The 19,100-nt window shown below is 48.6% G+C and overlaps 1 protein-coding gene across 1 annotated transcript in view; it reads left to right on the forward strand.

Moving 5' to 3' along the window:
• Positions 1-301: 301 nt before the first annotated feature.
• Positions 302-19,100, forward strand: part of mmrn2a (multimerin 2a) — a 31,663-nt gene continuing 12,864 nt past the window's right edge. Inside the window, exons 1-4 of the mRNA XM_038783096.1 lie at positions 302-1,413; positions 7,933-8,055; positions 12,512-12,618; positions 15,580-15,660. Coding sequence (XP_038639024.1) covers positions 1,082-1,413; positions 7,933-8,055; positions 12,512-12,618; positions 15,580-15,660 — 643 coding nt within the window. The 5' untranslated portion in view covers positions 302-1,081. The remainder of the gene's footprint in view (positions 1,414-7,932; positions 8,056-12,511; positions 12,619-15,579; positions 15,661-19,100) is intronic.

The following is a 19,100-nucleotide window of genomic DNA, read 5'->3' on the forward strand; positions in this document are numbered from 1 at the left end:
ACTCCACACGGACAGTGACCCAGGGCCGGGAATGAACCCGCGTCCTCAGCGCCGCAGCCCCAGTGCTAACCACTGTGCCACACGCCACCCTAGCCTTGAACATACTTAACGACCCCTACAGCTCTCTGCGGTAAAGAATTCCACAGATTCACTCCCCTCTGAGAGAAGAAATTCCTCCTCATCTCTGTCTTAAATGGGCGACGACTCCCTCACTCTGAGATGATGCCGTCTGGTCCTAGACTCTCCCACAACCTCTCAGCATCGACCCTGTCAAACCCCCTGAGAATCCGATATGTCTCAATAAGGTCGCCTCTCATTCTCTCATGCGGGGAGCCTGCTGACGCAGTCTGGATTACACGTCACTTCAGTCCCACCATTAAAGGGGTCAGATTCTCAAAGCATTTAAATGCAGCTGAGCAATGTCAGTCAGGCAGAACCACTTGAACACTGCTGAGGAGGACCATCATCGCCTGGCCAAGCCAACCAGGAGTGGACAAGTCATTATGGCCGCGACAGTGGACAGCCAGATTCTGAGAACAATTATTTTTTTAGTGGGCGGGGAGAGGGTTAAAAATAATCCAAAGGAACCTGAATCTGAGCTTTGTTTTCAGTGGAGACGAGGAGACGTTGAAAGTCGGTCGTGTTTAAAGTTGATTGTGCACAAGTTTTCTTGCCTGTGTATTCGAGCTACGTCACATCTTAGAAATAATTCTTCTATTTATTAGCTTTTCTCGATTGGCAGCTTCCTTTTCCTGCACTGAGAGTGCTGATAAGCCCCTTCCACCCTTGTTCCGGTCCTTTAGTAACATTAGGAATTGGGCGAGTGAGCCACTTCCTTGGGATCCATTGTACAATCTCAGTGCCAACTCCAAACCTGCACAGGAACGTGGGGGTGGCGGTGTCTCTCGCCTCTTGACATTTCCCACGTAGACCGGGAGGGCCGAGAACTTTCTTTTTCTTCCCCTCTCTTTGTCTGAGGATTTCACACAGTAACAAGAGCCCACTCACTCCACACGGCGGGGAGGGAATCGGTCTGTTCGAGGGCAAGGCGCGGGCTGGGGCAGGGCGGGGGAAGAAGAAAATGACTCTCCGGTTTCTTGTCGTTTTCCTGTGCCTGCGATTGGTCTGGCTGAAGAAGCGCTCGGAGATTCCGGGCGGTGCGGGGAGCAGCCGCAAGGATTTCTTCCGAGACGAGGTGGAATCGGGCAGGCTGCGAGGGACTGCGCACCTTGGAGGCGTGGAGAGCGTTGAGGGCCGCGCTGACTCTAAGCTGGGCGGATGGGGCTACGAGGTGGTCCAGGGAACCAACACACCATTCTCCTATCGCCGAATGACCACCTCCGATTCTTCAAGGAAGCTCATGAAGACAACAGTTACGAGGGCGCGAGAACCTTTCAAATCGACACCAGGAAGGCAAGTGAAACAGCAATTGATATCCTTCACTCCTGTCCAGTTCCTAAAAATGTTTGTCACAGATTATTCTGGAAAAGAATTGTGTTTAACAAAATGCCCTCCAGATTGAACACCTGATTGCCAATCCTCTTCAGGAAGGGTGCAACGTTCACGGCTTTACCTGTGCTACATTAGATCTTGGATGGTGTGTGCTTGTGTGTGTCCACCGGTGAGAGTGTATTTGCATGTGTGTAGGTTTGTATATACGTGTGTTTGTGTACATATATAAATTTGTGTGTGACTGCCCATGTGTTTATATACATGTAGTGTACATGTATGTGTGCCTGTGCATATGTGTGCTTGTGTGTATGTATGTGTGTATATGTGCATGCGCATATGTGTGTGTACGTGTGCGCATATGCGTGTGCATGTGTGCACGTGCGTGTATATGTGTGCATGTGTGTGTGTGCGTGTATGTACATGTGCGCATGTGTGTGTTTGGAAGTATGTATGTGTGTGTGTATGTGTGCACATGTGCGTGTTTGTGTATGTATGTATGTGTGGGAGTGTGCATGTGTGTGAGAGTTTTGTGAATGTGTGTGTGTCAGTGTGTGTGAGCCTGAGGATTGAGCAAAGTTATGGAACCCATCAATACTGTGACTCACTAAGACTCTTATAGAAAGAATTAGCATTAGTGTGACACTGGCTTCTGTTAGTGGGGGAGGGGGTCGTGCTGACTCATCACTCAGAGTGTATTAAAGGGGCAGTGCACGTGTCTCAGAACGGTGTCATTCACAGCTATGGAATCTAGATATTTCCACGAGATCTCAGGTACAGGCAGTGGCTCCAGCCACTCCTGACTTTTTCTATGGTTAGGCGTCAGTGAATCAGTTCCCGGACTGGTCTGGGCCACCAGCTCCCATTAACACGGAAGGAGAGACACCCTCAGTTGGCAGATTGTTCCTGTGCCAGCCTTTGGAGGAGGCAGTGGCAGGATATAGCAGTGGCCATCTTGACAGCCAATGCCTACGATGCCAATTGGCCGCAAGTAAGATTGCAGCAGATGGCAGAGCTCTGTAACTGGCTCCAATCTGATCTCGAGCTTGCAAAGCTGTTTCCCCTCAGCAGAGTCAACACTTCCCCGTGGAATAGTGATGAATGTACAGGATCTGGAATGTACTGCCTGACAACGTGGTGGAGGCAGATACCCCCCGCAGCTTTTCAATTGGAACTGGATAAGTTCCTGAGAGTGTCAAATAATTGCAACACTACTGGGACCAAGGGCAGTGGAGCGGAACAGGGGGTGTCGCCTTGCAGAGACCAGCACAGACCCGGTGGGCTGAATGGCCTATTCTGCGCTGTAACCATTCTCTGGCTAAAAGAACTTTTAACAGAAGCACATCTGGTTAAAGTCACTACTGAGAGCAGTTATTAGTTTCCAATCACCAGAATCGATTAACAGTCTTTAGAATACAGAGAGAGATTCATACACCTTCTGGCTGTGACTGCAGCTATCCAGCTCTGAAAACGAAAGTAAAACACACCCTGCAGTAAACAGCCTAAAACGAAAGTAAAAAGCTGACAGACAGCCCAGCTCCACCCACACTCTGACATCACTGAAGTAGTAAACACCCATTTCTTAAAGGTACTCTCACTACAGATATTTATATACACACCCATTTATAAACGCCCATTTCTTAAAGGTACTCTCACATGGCAATTTTACTGTTTAAACTTCACATATTTTAGGCTCCTGCGTAAGAGGTAAGATAAGTTCCCTTTTTCGCAGCACGAGCTGCAGTAAAGTAGGTTTAAGGCCCAGTTGCTTTGAGGAGCAATGTAGGATTGGAGGGATCAAGATGGGTTGGGTGGTCGGTGGGGTCAGGTGGTCGGTTGGGAGGGGGTTTCGGTTGGTCAATGGGGTTTGGTCAGTGGAGGGGGTTGGGCGTGTCAAGTGGGCAGGGCAATGGTCAGCGGGGGGGGGGAAATGGGGAGGCTAGTCGGAGGGAGGTAGAGTCGGAGAGAGGAAGGGTGGTTAGAGAGAGAGAGGGAGGGAAGGAGGGAGGGGAGGGTTAGTTAGGGGGAAAGGGTGAGGGTTCATCAGTGGGGCTGTAGCTGTGGGGTGGGGAAGGATAGTCGGGGGTGGCGTGAGGGGGTTGGGGTGGTGGTGAGGGCTTAGGGAAGGTTCCAGGACTCCAGTGTGTGTGTGTGGGGGGGAGGGGAGGGGGGCGATTGTCCCAGGGCTCCCATGGGGGGGGGGGGGGGGGGGGGGGAGGGTCAGGGAATCAGTCAAAAATACCCAGAAGTTAAAAGTGGTTTTAATTCTTCTTTTCCTGGGTAACTATTGGGAGTCGGAACCATCTGAAGTTTGTCCAATGGAAACTTGACCTTCCCGGGCAATTGTCATCAAATCCTTACATGGGGACTTTCGGATGGGGGAGAGGGCAGGGGGAGGTGCTCGTGCCCCTAGTGCATGTCAGAGGTGACTCAGTCCTGCTGCCCAATTATCAGGCCCTCACCTCCCTTTCTGCAGCTGTGCGACAAATCGCGACCATGAGGTGAGGGAGCGACGGACAATATATGAAAACGGAAATGAACCCACCAAAGCTTTGGAAACGGGAGTAGAGAGAGGTCCAGAAAAAAAAGAAAAATCGCCTCACGGCGTCGAGGTCCCAGGTTCGATCCCGGCTCTGGGTCCATGTGGAGTTTGCACATTCTCCCCGTGTCTGCGTGGGTTTCACCCCCACAACACAAAGATGTGCAGGGTAGGTGGATTGGCCACACTAAATTGCCCCTTCATTGGAAAAAATGAATTGGGTATTCTAAATTAAAAAAAAATAGAAAATCAATGTAAAGTCCACGGGGTCAAATAATGAGAGGAGGCAGGAAGTCATCGTCATGGGAACAGTAATTTTACGAGTGTCAGGATGGAGCTGAGGCCTGTGAACAGGCATGCAGTCACCGGGAGGATGTGAAAGACAGAGGAGGGGGGAGGGGGGGGGGGGGGGGATGCCAGGTTCAATATTGTGAACACAATTGCTGCGCACTGTTGCTGCAGCCAGTCTGTGTAAACTGTTCAGAGGGTTTCCCGAACACATAGTCCAGGAAGTGCAAAAAAAATGTCTCACACACACCTACAAAATGTCTGTCGCTACACTGCACTCCACACTAACTGCAACTCTCTCTCTATCTCCTGCAACCTCACATCGCCCCTCTCACACCCTGTCCTGCTAGACATTCCAGCTAAGCTGTTGAAACGAGCTGCGTTGGTAGTTCTGGTGCAAGTGTCAGACCCCACCACAAGGAAAATCACTCGCGGGTCATAAAAGTCTGACCAGCCCGGGTTCCTCCACAGGGAGCTGGCATTGACTCAGCGGGCTGAATGGCCTCTTTCTGTGCTGCAATGCCTGGAAGATACAACCCCTGCCTCAGCGTTAAGGGCAACCCTTTTCTCCTTCCCAGGACCTTCCCAGGGCAGCACAGTAGCATTGTGGATAGCACAATTGCTTCACAGCTCCAGGGTCCCAGGTTCGATTCCGGCTTGGGTCACTGTCTGTGCGGAGTCTGCGCATCCTCCCCGTGTGTGCGTGGGTTTCCTCCGGGTGCTCCGGTTTCCTCCCACAGTCCAAAGATGTGCAGGTTAGGTGGATTGGCCATGCTAAATTGCCCTTAGTGTCCAAAATTGCCCTTAGTGTTGGGTGGGGCTACTGGGTTATGGGGATAGGGTGGAGGTGTTGACCTTGGGTAGGTGCAGACTCGATGGGCTGAATGGCCTCCTTCTGTACTGTAAATTCTATGTTAAAATCTATGTTAAATTTGGATTCAGTGGCCGGAATTTTCCGCTCGTTCTTGCCAACAGCGCCCCCCCCCCCCCAGCCTTGGGTTTTCAGGCAGCAAAGGGGTGCATTCAGCCCTATGGCAATGGCAGGACCAGTAGATCCCACCGCTGACCAATGGCGGGCTGTGTCTGTGAAACATGCGGCGGATTGCTCGATACATCCCGCCCAGAGTGAGGAAACCCCTTTATAATTGCTACATCAGTGTGACAAACCCATTTCGCACTCCGGCTTCCCTCAGTGAAATGGCAATGGCGGAAGCTGTTACCACCTCTGCCCTGTCTATACCAATTCTCCCCGCCCTTACACTCTTGGGTAGTCTCACAGGGTTTTCTCCGAGTGTCGAAACGTCCTCAATCTTGTGCGCACATACGGTGGAACTTCACCTCCGTCTTCACGGATCCGGTGTCGTGCATTGAAAGGACAGGATTCTCCATTCCGAGCTTTATCCGGAAAATAGTTCCTCCACTCCATTTCACCAGGAGGAAAATCGGCAAGCTCGGATGTCAAGGGTTTTGGGGGGGGGGGGGGCGTTCGAGGAACACAGCACGAGATCGTGAGTAAATTAAATCGGATCAATTTCTAGATGAGATTTCTTTGAACTTGACCTGATTTGTATATGTTGGGAGACACCTCACGTCATTAGTTGCGAGAAATCTCTGTCCACTCGACCGAGGGAAACAGTTTAGTTGCTTGGACCCCGCAGATGGTGCCGATGGGAACATATTTCACCTCTTTTGCCGCAAAAGGGTAAGAGGGATCCATAAGCAATCAGCTTCCCTGTATATTGTGCCTTATAACTAGCATCTTAGATATATTGTCATCTTAGTCATCAACACTGAACCAGACCCAAAGTGAGCCGTTGTGGCGATCGTCCCTTTCGGTGCAACACAGCAGAGTAAGGATCTCCTGGCCTGGGTGGCCAATCAGGACTCAGAGTGGGGAATCACCCCAGGGGGTGGAGCTCTCCTAGGCAGAGGCGTTTTAGAATTAGCTGCAAACATGAAGATCACTAAACAAATCCCTTTTTGTTCACAAGCGAATTCTCTGAAAATGCATTGTTTTACCCTATTCCTCATTCATAAACCGGAAATCACCTCACAATAGACTCGGCTCCAGTATTGATTTTACTGTGAATAAACAGAATTCTAGAGGTCATTCATGACTTCTCAACCTCGCCCCTCGCCTGAGGTGTGGTGATCCTCAGGTTAAATCACCACCAGTCAGCTCTACCCCCTCAAAGGGCAAAGCAGCCCGTGGTTATCTGAGACGATGGCGACTTGATCTTACCGACAGTAAATGAGAAATGTATTCTTTTTAACACTGCTGTGATTTCCGTCTGGGGTTTCTCACCACAGTGCCCTAAAGTTTCATCATACTTTCCTGGGGGCTGCAGGACTGTCCCGGAATGTTGTCCACGCTGACTCCACAATTTGGTTGCACAGTTTAACATTCCATCACATTGATGGAGTCTTCCTGTGCTGTGGAACCGGACATATTAAACGTTTAGTCTCCGAACACTCCTCCGTGTCTTTCCAACTCATCCTTAACATTCAGCTACATTCACTTATTGCCCAATCTCCCTTCCCTATGATCACTATTTAACACTTGCCCATTTTACATTTTAACTTGATATCTGCACGCACCTTCCCCCCCAACCCGTTTTCCCTCACAGTCTTTCCTCACTTCGTATCGACTTAAAACTTTGCTTGGGTTTCTGAATCCAGGCCACTGGTGTAAATCTAGAACAGTAACGCTCTCAAAACCAAACCCCCCCCCACCCCGGGGCAACCCGCCCAGCATACCCGCCATATTGTGACATAACCCAATCAACATTTGTCCCCAGAATCACTTTTGTCTCCCTTCCCAAGATTTATCCTAAATTCCCACAATTTCGGGCTTAACCTTCACGCAGAATACGGATGAATACTTTTGGAAATTCGACGACACGAGGGCTTTCCATATTTCATACAAGAGGCCCATTTCTCAATAAAAACGTTCAAGGACGTTGGCTGGTCAGGAAGTGGTCTTTTGGTCCGTTGAGCCTGCTCCGCCATTCAATAGGATCGTGGCTGATTCGATTGTGGCCTCAATGCCACACACCCCCTGATAATCTTCGACTCCCTTAAGTCTACTCTTGGCAACCCGTTCCTCTATTTTCAGGGATGCAAAGGAAAACCAATGAGCTGTGCCTTCTGGGCTCCACCCACTTTGAAAACAACTCTCTTTCACTCTCATACCACAGTATTCACCACTAATTATTACGCACCTCACATTCATGTCTCCTTTTGCTTTGGAGATTTATAATCATTTTAAATTAAGTCATTAATTCTCCTTAGTTCAACACCCCTTAGTCATCCCTTGTTAACACTTGGAGGAATCAACCATCGCTCCATTTGCACCCCTCCTCCGTTCTGCAGAAGAGCCGTATCGACTCAAAACATTAACTTTGTTTCTCGCTCCACAGATGCGACAAGACCTGCTGAGTTTATCCAGTATTTTCTGTGTTTATATCGAAAAGATTGCTTATTTTATGCCGACCTTCTGTTCAGTAGTTTTTGGAATCTCAGCTGTTGAAGTAGTGAAAGAAACTTTAATTGTGTTTTACTGATTTAAGAATCATTATTACATTTTAGAACCGTCGCTTCTGTCAATATATCCCAGAGTTGGTACCTTGAAAATTCTTTTTGTCCCCTTGTTTTAGGAATTGGTGCGCCTTTGTGAAATCCAGATTGTCCACTGCTGTGGTTTCATGTGGAGTCGAACAGTTTGTCCAAAGGATTATGGAGCCGTGTGTGAACGGGATGGTTAATTGCCAAAACGGGTTGTAAGTACCAATGGAGATATCAGACTGTGTACACAGCGACTCTATTACTAGCCAATGCAGTGTGAAGGGCTCTACTGAGGTGGCCTGGCTTCTCCAGAGGTGGAGGTCAAGGCAATGTTGAGCATATTGATCAGGATGTGCAGGCAGGTAGAGGGCTAACAGTTGGCGGTTTTGGAGGATGCTGTTGACAGAATTGAAGATTTTTCCCAAGTGGATGTGGAGAAAGAGAACGGGGTGTGTTTGATAAAACAGCCCCGAAATCAGTTCTCTCCACCAAATGTGAACCCTGCGGCCATTGATCAATCTCAAGTCATTCACCTCTTCTGGCATCTTGGCTAATCTCAACACAAAGCTTATTAAACTTTGAAGACAATCTCCAAGCAGAGGTGTTGGAGCCTCCAAAATGATCTCCAGATTTTGCGAGTCTCGTGTCTTCCGCAACCCTGTTCTCTCCGAGTAAGCGTGCTCAGTAGCATACCTTTAGAAATATTTCATTAAAGAGCACCAGATAGGTATGGAGTGATCTTCTTAGCAATGTTTATAGGAGTAACAATATATTTCAGAAGAGTTCAATCACATTTATATCACACTCCATCTTCTTCACTATCGATATTCGCTCATGTTTTCCTCATCCTCTCATGTACCCACGATCTTTCCTTTCGAGGAATAGTGGAGGAGCTTTCCTCCCATCAACCATCCCACATGAACTTGAGTTTATCCAAAATGTTGTCTCTGCTCCAACTCGTACCAAATCCCATTCATCCATCACTTGCGCTCACTGACACATGTTGGCTCCTCGTCAGGCAACTCCGCCATATTAACTTTCTCGTCCTTGTTTTCAAATCCTTCCATGTGTTACAATCAGGTGAGGTGGGTCAATGGGCTCCCTTCTGCTCCCTCTCCTTGTTTGACTGCAACATGTTTTATTTAAAGATATGGATCTCAGCCCATATTTTTGCCGATCTGTCGACTGGTGGTCTTTGATTCTTCTTCTATCGGTGCACCTTGGTGTCCTTTTATCCTCTTTACTGGTGGTCTGCCCAGTTAGGGCACATCCCAATCTCACTGACATGATTGGCTTATTCTGGTGTCATACTATCCGTCCACAGACCCTCACATGTTCTCCCTGTTCTTCTTAACAGTCCTTGCAAAATATTCTGACGGTCGCAATTATGTAAAGCATTTCATACATGGAAACACATTGAAAATAGGAGCAGGAGGAGGCCATTCGGCCCTTCGAGCCTGCTCTGTCATTCATTCTGATCATGGCCCATCATCAAGTTCTATACCCATATCCCCCCCCCCAGATCCATTTAGCCCCAAGAGGTATATCTAATTCCTTCTTGAAATTACACAACGTTTTTGCCTCAACTACTTTCTGTGGTAGCAAATTCCACAGATTCACCACTCTCTCTGGGTGAAGACATTTCTCCTCACCTCAGTCCTAAAAGGTTTATCCCTTATCCTCAAACTATGACCCCTAGTTCTAGATTTGCCCACCATCAGGAACAACTACCCTGTCTAATCCTGTTAGAATTTTCTAGGAGATCCCCTCTCACTCTTCTAAACTCCAATGAATATAATCCTAACCGACTTACTCCCTCCACATATGACAGTCCCGCCATCCCAGAATTCAGCCTGGTAAACCTTCTCTGCCCTCCCTCCATAGCAAGAACATCCTTCCTCAGATAAGGACATCAAAACCGCACACAATACCCCAGGTGTGGCCTCACCAATGCCCTATACAATTGCAAAAACATCCCTATTCCTATACTCAAATCCTCTCACTATGAAGTCCAACATACCATTTGCCTTTACCGCCTGCTGCACCTGCACGCTTACTTTCAGCGACTGATACACGAGGACACCAAGGTCTCGTTGAGCAATCACCTCTCAATTTACCCATTCAAATAATAATCTGCCTTCCTATTTTTACTACCGAAGTGAATAACTTCACATTTATCTACATTATACTGCATCTGTCATGTTTATGCCCACTCAGACTGTCCAAATCCCGCTGAAGTATCTCTGCGTCCTCCTCACAGCTCACCCTCCCAACCAACTTTGTTTTCACGGCAAAGGTGGTTTAAAGGTGTGGCTGGAGACACCGCTGTGAGGATGAATTCTTTCTTTAAGGAATCTCCACTGCTGAATGGAGACAAAATCAAATTAGATTTAATCCACTATGGCTTCAATGGGCAGCACGGTAGCACATTGGTTAGCACTGTTGCTTCACAGCGTTTGGTACCCGGATTTGATTCTTGGCTTGGGTCACTGTCTGTGCGGAATCTCCACGTTCTCCCCGTGTCTGCGTGGGTTTCCTCCGGGTGCTCCGGTTTCCTCCCACAAGTCCCGAAAGACGTGCTTGTTAGGTAAATTGGACATTCTGAATTCTCCCTCTGTGTCCCCAAACAGGCGCCGGAATGTGGCGACTAGGGGCTTTTCACAGTAACTTCATTGCAGTGTTAATGTAAGCCTACTTGTAACACTAATAAAGATTATTATTATTATAAGAGCGAGAGAAGCAGGAGCTCCACTTAGCACAGCCCATGTGCTGACAAACCCATGTGCGTAAAACCACACAAAAGACTTGGGCCGGTTAAGTGATTGTCTACTCCCGCCGCTCATCAATGGGATTTCCCATCCCATGCTGCCGGGAAATCCACGGGCGGGGGCGCACTGCCGGGGGAAGTAGAGAATCCCATCGCCCGCAACGGCCAGAGAATCTCGCCCAATGTCTTTTGTCCAATCAATTAACCTTTGAATGGGTCATCTTCGGCTGTTGAAATCTGTAGGTGACCTGCACAGATATCTTGTCAATAGGGAGGGGGTGGGGCAGGGGGTGGGTGAAGTGTTACGGTCTTTGGTAAATTTTGCAGACTTGCCATCTCCTTTTCATAGGGTTGGAAAGTGAAAAATATAGAAATGCAAATTAGTGTCGGCCATCTTGTTGTAGGTTGAGATCACTTTAGTCTGTTCGAAATACTGAATCTGTCTTTTGAAAATCCAATTCCTGGTTCCAGCCGATGAATCACAAACCAAAGTTTGATACAAGCACATCTTCATGATAAATGTTCTTGCCTCTCCCCATCTCTGTAACCTTCTCCAGCATTTTAGAGATATCGGTGTTTTTCTAATTCTGGGCTCTCGTGCATCTTTGATTTCAATTACTCCCCCCCCCCCCCCCCCCCCCCCCCCCACACTGTCAGTCGGCGTTCAGTTGCCCGAATCCCGAATTTTCCAGCCCTTTCCACTGGTGCGATCTTCCGTTACCGCCGATGGTGACTCCTCGCAGTAGGGTCCCCTGGTGGGGGAAGGTGTGGGCCATGCAAACCCCGTCGTCACTACCGCTGGTGGCCAATGATGGGCCGCCTCTGCCAGCGGGGAACACATGGGGTGGGGGCACAAACCCCCCCCCCCAAAGCTTTGGAATTCCCTCCCTACACCTTTCTGCCTTTCCATCTTTATTCCTTTTATTACCTTGCTTTTGTGGTATTATCATAACTATCAGCATTGCAAGGGTTAATGAAGTGTCAAGAGTAGCCACTAGAGGGAGCTGCAGATACAACTATATAAGGCAGTGATGCTAGACCTTAGGGGAGGAGTGTATGCAGGAGATAGCTAGTGAAGGTCAGAAGAGAAGATAGTGCGAGTAAGGTTAGATTATAGTTTATACCAGTAGTGAGATTAGCAATAGATGAGTGTAGTTAGATGTTATTGATCAATTGTGCATTTTTAAAAAAATTTAGATTATTTTTTTCCAATTAAGGGTCAATTGAGTGTGGCCAAGCCACCTACCCCGCACATCTTTGGGTTATGGGGTGAAACCCACACAGACACGGGGAGAATATGCAAACTCCACACGGACAGTGACCCAGGGCCGGGATTCGAACCCGGGTCCTTAGTGCCGTAGCCCCAGTGCTAACCATTGTGCCACATGCCGTCCTAATTGTGTATTCTGAATGACTAAGTGTTGAATCCCAGTTTAGTAGTGTAAATAATATCATAGCTTTGTTTAAGCTCAAGCTATTTTGTGGTCTTTGTGAACACCAAGACAACCAACCATAGGGGCTGGTTTAGCTCACCAGGCTAAATCGCTGGCTTTTCAAGCAGGCCAGCAGCACGGTTTGATTCCCGTACCAGCCTCCCCGGACAGGCGCCGGAATGTGGCGACTGGGGGCTTTTCACAGTAACTTCATTGAAGCCTACTCGTGACAATAAGCGATTTTCATTTCATTTCATTTTCATTTTCATCCTGAAGTCAGCAACACAAACAATACCACAAAAAAACAATACCTTATAAACTATCCCTTTGAGCAAACATTTGCCCCAATATCCCCCTCTGCGGCTCCGTGTCAAATAGTTTTTGATCACATTTTTGACAAGTACATTTTGGGGGTGTAAAACGAGGTTGAAGAAAGAAGCTACATACGCTCGAATTGTTGCTGCTCTCCAGGTACCAGCTCGCTGTCAGGCCGCTGTACAAGGTGAAGCAGAAGATCGTGACCTCCTTGGAGTGGAAATGCTGTCCTGGATACACAGGATCCAAGTGCGAAGACCCAGGTAAAAAGGGCAGAATTGGGATTCCCAAACACGGAGCAAATGGAACTTAGCAAACGGCCTCCGCACCCAGGGTAATGCGGGGCCGGTCAAAATGAACTATTTCTGGCCCCGCTGTGACAGTTGGGAGGTGCGATGGGTGTAATACTCAGGGAGTGTGAAGAGGAGTGAAAAGGCTGTGGAACACCAGTGCGGTGTTTATAGACGACACTGCAGTACAAGGGTCTTTGGGTTAATAATCAGAATCTTTATTACTGCCACAAGTAGGCTTACATTAACACTGCAATGAAGTTACTGTGAAAAGCCCCGAGTCGCCACATTCCGGCGCCCGTTCGGGAACACAGAGGGAGAATTCAGAATGTCCAATTCACCTAACAAGCACGTCTTTCAGGACTTGTGGGAGGAAACCGGAGCACCCGGAGGAAACCCACGCAGATACGGGGAGAACGTGCAGACTCCGCACAGACAGTGACCCAAGCCGGGAATCGAACCTGGGTCCTTGGCGCTGTGAAGCAACAGTGCTAACCCCATTCTGTGAGTTAGTAAGGGCCCATGTGCGACAGAGGAAACAGTGCAGCCCACATTATGATGCAGAGAGGCTCGTGATGTTAGACTGTGCGCAGAGACAGCCCGACAGAACGCAGTATGTAGGTAGTAGCGATGTGTGTTAACGATAAACGTTTTACATTCAACTATACAAGACTCCAGATCTCTTTTTTTAAAAATAATTTTTATTGGAATTTTTTACAGAAAATATAAAAATATAACAAGTATAGCAACAAGCAGTAATATGCAACTAACAGCCCCATAACACCCACAATTCCCCCCATACCGTAACATCACATGTATCACACTCCCCCCCCAACAAGAGAACTTAACCATAAATTAAAATTAAATAAATCAAATTTAAATAAAATAAGCAAACATAATCAACGTCGTCTCCCCCCCCCCCCCCCCCCCCCCCCCCCCCCCCCACCACCCCACCCCCGGGTTGCTGCTGCCACTGTCCCAGTACCCTATCGTTGAGCCAGAAAGTCGAGGAAAGGTTGCCACCGTTTAAAGAACCCTTGCACCGATCCTCTCAGGGCGAATTTAACCTTCTCAAGCTTAATGAAGCGCGCCATGTCATTGATCCAGGTCTCCACGCTTGGGGGCCTCGCGTCCTTCCACTGTAGCAAAATCCTTCGCCGGGCTACTAGGGACACTGTAGCAAAATCCTTCGCCGGGCTACTAGGGACACTGTAGCAAAATCCTTCGCCGGGCTACTAGGGACACTGTAGCAAAATCCTTCGCCGGGCTACTAGGGAGACTCCAGACCTCTTAAGTGAGACACCAAACAACTTTACGCCAGGCAGCATGGAGGCAATTAGGATGTGATAAAATCAGGCATCAGAAAGCTTAAGTCATGAGAAAGGATAAATGTACAGCCGGCATTTTACAAACTTGGCCAATGCCTTAAGTAGTGCTAGATGCAAAGCAAAGAGCTGGCTAGATTAAAAAGAACATGATCAAAGGCAAGAAATCTGGGAATGAGTCGATTTCTTTGAAGTGGAAACTTTGTCTTGGTCGAAATGCTATAATCTTTTCTCAGTGCAATACACAACCAGCAGATGGAGTGAACGTTGCAGAGGGTAATCTCTGTGAAGAGAGTGGAGGAGGAGGAGGGGGGCTTGGCACAGAAGTCTCTAATCAGAAAAACACTTCCTAACTCCGTCTCACCCGGAGCAAGGCCTGAGGCAACTCTGACTTAATGAGGACATGGCCAATGAACTCCAGCTCCTTCAAGCAGACCCAGGGTGAGGACATTGTAGTGAGTGGCTCTAAAGGACACGGTGCCTTTGAACGTCTATCCACCAGGATATTTTCCAGCAGGAGACAGAGAACATACAGTGCAGAAGGAGGCCAATCGGCCCATCGAGTCTGCACCAACAAAGTTAAGCCTCCCTTCCACTCCATCCCTGTAACCCAATAACCCCATCCAACCTTTTTTTTTGGTCAGTTTAGCGTGGCCAATCCACCTAACCTGCATGTCTTTGGACTGTGGGAGGAAACCGGAGCACCCGGAGGAAACCCATGCAGACACGGGGAGAACGTGCAGACTCCACACAGACAGTGACCCAGCGGGGAATCGAACCTGGGACCCTGGTGCTGTGAAGCCACAGCGCTAGCCACTTGTGCTACCGTGCTGCCCTACTCCCAGTACACTGTTCATCCAGAAGCTGGAAACCCCCTCCACCAGGACAGCAGAATACATTTGATTCCCGTACCAGCCACCCTGAACAGGCGCCGGAATGTGGCGACTAGGGGCTTTTCACAGTAACTTCACTTGAAGCCTACTTGTGACAATAAGCGATTTTCTATTTCTATTTCTATTTCTAGAGTATCCAATTCTTTTTTTCCCACTTAAGGGACAATTTAGCTTAGCCAATTCACCTACCCTGCACATCTTTTTGGGTTGTGGGGGCGAGACTCACGCAAACACGGGGAGAATGTGCAAACTCCACGCGGACAGTGACCCAGAGCCGGGATTGAACCTGGTTCCTCTGCGCCGTGAAGCAGCAGTGCTAACCACTGCGCCATCGTGCTGCCTTACCCTTTCCATTTTTAATGCTTCCCTCTTTATGCTCCTTTCCAAACGCCAATTGAGCTTTTTGCCACTGTAACCGACTCCGTGCTTCGATTGCCTCTGTCCATCGATGTGCCAATTTCTAAATGCGTGCTCACTGGCACATTGGGAATACATGGGGAAACCCCCACGTCCATGGAGCATTGGAGGCAAACAGCACACTTCTCTTTGAAACTGTCCATCGCCCATCACTGAATATAAAGAGCACGCACGCAGAGGAGGAAAAAAACAATCTGAACCTCGCTCGAGTGCTCCTGACTTAAGGAATGGTTTGAGGTGGGACACACTGTCGAACGGAAAGAATTGGAATGGTTTTAACTATTCTGTTTCCTCCCTAGCTCCTGAAGCACTGACTGCACCAGCCTCCCTAAAAGGGGCACTGGGAGGAGAGCAAGTCTTGGGAGAAATCATCAACCCGAGTAAGTTACATTTCAATTGAGGAAAAAAGTCTGCAACTGAGCTTTTATTAATTCTTGTTAACGTGCGATGTTCCTCATACACAACCTCCCCCACCTCACACCCAACTTGAAATGAGCAGGATTGGACTGAAAACGATGATCTGATCTGTGCTGCAGTTGGATATGGACCCTGCTTGATGTTAACACTAGGTCGGTAAGACAGCTAGAGAAGTGTCCCATTCCACATTGCAAACTTCCTTCATCTCTGTGAAAGAAAATTCCCAAAAAATCCCACTTCCTGACCAGATTAAATAACGATGGACAAGCTTTCTTTAAAAAAAAAAATCATTCACGGGATGTGGCCGTCACTGGCTAGGCCAGTGTTTATTGCCCATCCCTAGCTGCCCTGTTTGAGAATCAACCACATTCAGAATAGTCACTATTGCTCGCGTTTGTAGATACTCTGCAAGGATTTCAGCTGGGCAGGCCAGTGGCGTGACTGTACAGCAACTTTGATTATTACAAGTTATACATTTACTGTCCTTGAAAGGGTCAAATTTTGGACTCCAGTCAACAGCGATCTCTGCGCCCACTGATGTTCTCCGGTTTCATTGAGATCTTGCTCTCGTTTGCACCCTTGCCACATCACTATGCTGGAGTTGGCCTGAAGCGTTGTCCCATTTTGGAGCCCGTGTCTCTTACCCACCCGCAGATCATAGGGCTTGACTTCAAAGGCTGGTTGTGGACCAAGAGTGCTTGTTGGTGCCGAGGCCCGAACGATATTTAATGCACGAAGGTTGGCACTGCTGCCTCACAGCGCCAGGGACCCGGGTTCAACTCTGGCGTTGGGTGACTGTCTGTGTGGAGTCTGCACGTTCTCCCCGTGTCTGCATGGGTTTCCTCCAGGTGCTCCGGTTTCCTCCCACAGCTCAAAGATGTGCAGGTTCGGGTGGGGGAGTGGGCCGAGGTAGGGTGCTCTTCCAGAGGATCGGTGTAGACTCGCTGGACTAAATGGCCTCCTTCTGCACTGTAGAGATTGTATGGGCACTTGGGCAAATTCATTGCGAGGTTGGTGCTCGAGAGGAAGAACGTGACAACAGGAAGCCAGAGAACGAGGCTCTGAAATTAAACTCACTCTTTTGTCCGTTCTCCATTGTCTTCCAAGTTTGTTCTTTTAAAGGTTTGATCTAATTCCCCATTGAAAGTTACTGCTCAACCGGCTTCTACCACCATCTTAGACCCTGCATTGTCTTCCACCACCATTACAGACCCTGCATTGTCTTCCACCATTACAGACCCTGCGTTGTCTTCCACCCCCATTACATACCCTGCATTATCTTCCACCGCCATTACAGACCCTGCATTGTCTTCCACCACCATTACAGACCCTGCATTGTCTTCCACCACCATCTTAGACCCTGCATTGTCTTCCACCACCATTACAGACCCTACATTGTCTTCCGCCACCATTACAGACCCTACATTGTCTTCCACCACCATTACAGACCCTGCATTGTCTTCCACCACCATCTTAGACCCTGCATTGTCTTTCACCACCATTACATACCCTACATTGTCTTCCACCACCATTACAGACCCTGCATTGTCTTCCACCACCATCTTAGACCCTGCATTGTCTTCCACCACCATTACAGACCCTACATTGTCTTCCGCCACCATTACAGACCCTACATTGTCTTCCGCCACCATTACAGACCCTACATTGTCTTCCACCGCCATTACAGACCCTGCATTGTCTTCCACTGCCATTACAGACCCTGCATTGTCTTCCACCGCCATTACAGACCCTGCATTGTCTTCCACCGCCATTACAGACCCTCCATTGTCTTCCACCACCATTACAGACCCTCCATTGTCTTCCACCACCATTACAGACCCTACATTGTCTTCCACCACCATTACAGACCCTGCATTGTCTTCCACCGCCATTACAGACCCTGCATTGTCTTCCACCACCATTACAGACCCTGCATTGTCTTCCACCACCATTACAGACCCTGCATTGTCTTCCACCGCCATTACAGACCCTACATTGTCTTCCACCGCCATTACAGACCCTACATTGTCTTCCACCGCCATTACAGACCCTACATTGTCATCCACCATTACAGACCCTGCATTGTCTTCCACCACCATTACAGACCCTCCATCGTCTTCCACCGCCATTACAGACCCTGCATTGTCTTCCACCGCCATTACAGACCCTGCATTGTCTTCCACCACCATTACAGACCCTGCATTGTCTTCCACCGCCATTACAGACCCTGCATTGTCTTCCACCACCATTACAGACCCTGCATTCCAGATCACATAACACTGCATTTTAAAGAAAAATCTAATCTAAAATGCTGCACTTTCTTTAATCCTCTACTCTCAAGGCCCGAATATCAAATAATATTTGATTATATTCACCAAGGGCCCGAAGCCAATTGAAGTTGATACATTATTATAGACTCTGCCCCACGTTGCTCCAGTTCACTTGCCAGGAACCCGGTCCTGAAGGCAGACTGAGTGACTCCACTCTCGAAACGCGGTGTGACTCGGCTGGAGTGAGGTTTGGGAATTGGGGAAGGAGGTTGGTGCGAATTTCCAGGGATCCCAGGAGCTCATCTTAATGATTCGGGAGCACCGGGAGCAGCGCAAGCTGGCCTTGGGATCCATTGCACACTCCCCATCGATGGGAGTATAGCACCACCCCCCTCACCTCCAATTTGGTGAGTTAACAGATAGGGAGGAGATTTAGGACCTTTAGGACTCCTAAACTACCCTGTTATGGACTGACCTCATTAACACTACACCCTGTATGCTTCACCCGATGCCGGTGATTATGTATACGTTGTGTTGCCCTATTATGTATTTTCTTTTCTTCCCTTTTCTTCCCATGTACTTAATGATATGTTGAGCTGCGTACAGAAAAATACTTTTCACTGTCCCTCGGTACAAGTGACAATAAACAAATCCAAATCCAATCCAAGGAACAGGAATAGACCATTCAGCCCCTCGAGTCGACTGATGGCCGATCTGTAACCCTGAATTCATATTTCGGCGTTTGCTTCGGAACGCTCGCTAAAGCGAAACAAAAATCCATGATTGCCGTCTTTGAAAATTAAAATTGGCCCTCCCCCAGCATCGACAGCGTTTCTGGGAGAGAAATCTCCAGGTATCTACTATCCTGACACGAAATAAAACTGGCTCTCCGGATCAGTCCGTCTGGCCCTCTGCTGGCGATATTTGGGACGTCGGAACTGCTGGAGGGGTGGTGGGTGCTGATGCCGTGGCCTTTGCCACTCTGATTGCCCGCTGGCGAATTGTATTGGGAGTGGAGGTCAGTGGAGCCATCGAGGGTGTGGGCGTGGCTGGGGGGATTGTAGCAGAATTCCTTAAACTGGAAAAGTTTGCCCTGAGGGTCTCGGGGGCGGGGGGAGGGGGGAAAAGAGAGA

Source organism: Scyliorhinus canicula, chromosome 22 (assembly GCF_902713615.1).
Source record: "Scyliorhinus canicula chromosome 22, sScyCan1.1, whole genome shotgun sequence".
Taxonomy (NCBI): Eukaryota; Metazoa; Chordata; class Chondrichthyes; order Carcharhiniformes; family Scyliorhinidae; genus Scyliorhinus; species Scyliorhinus canicula.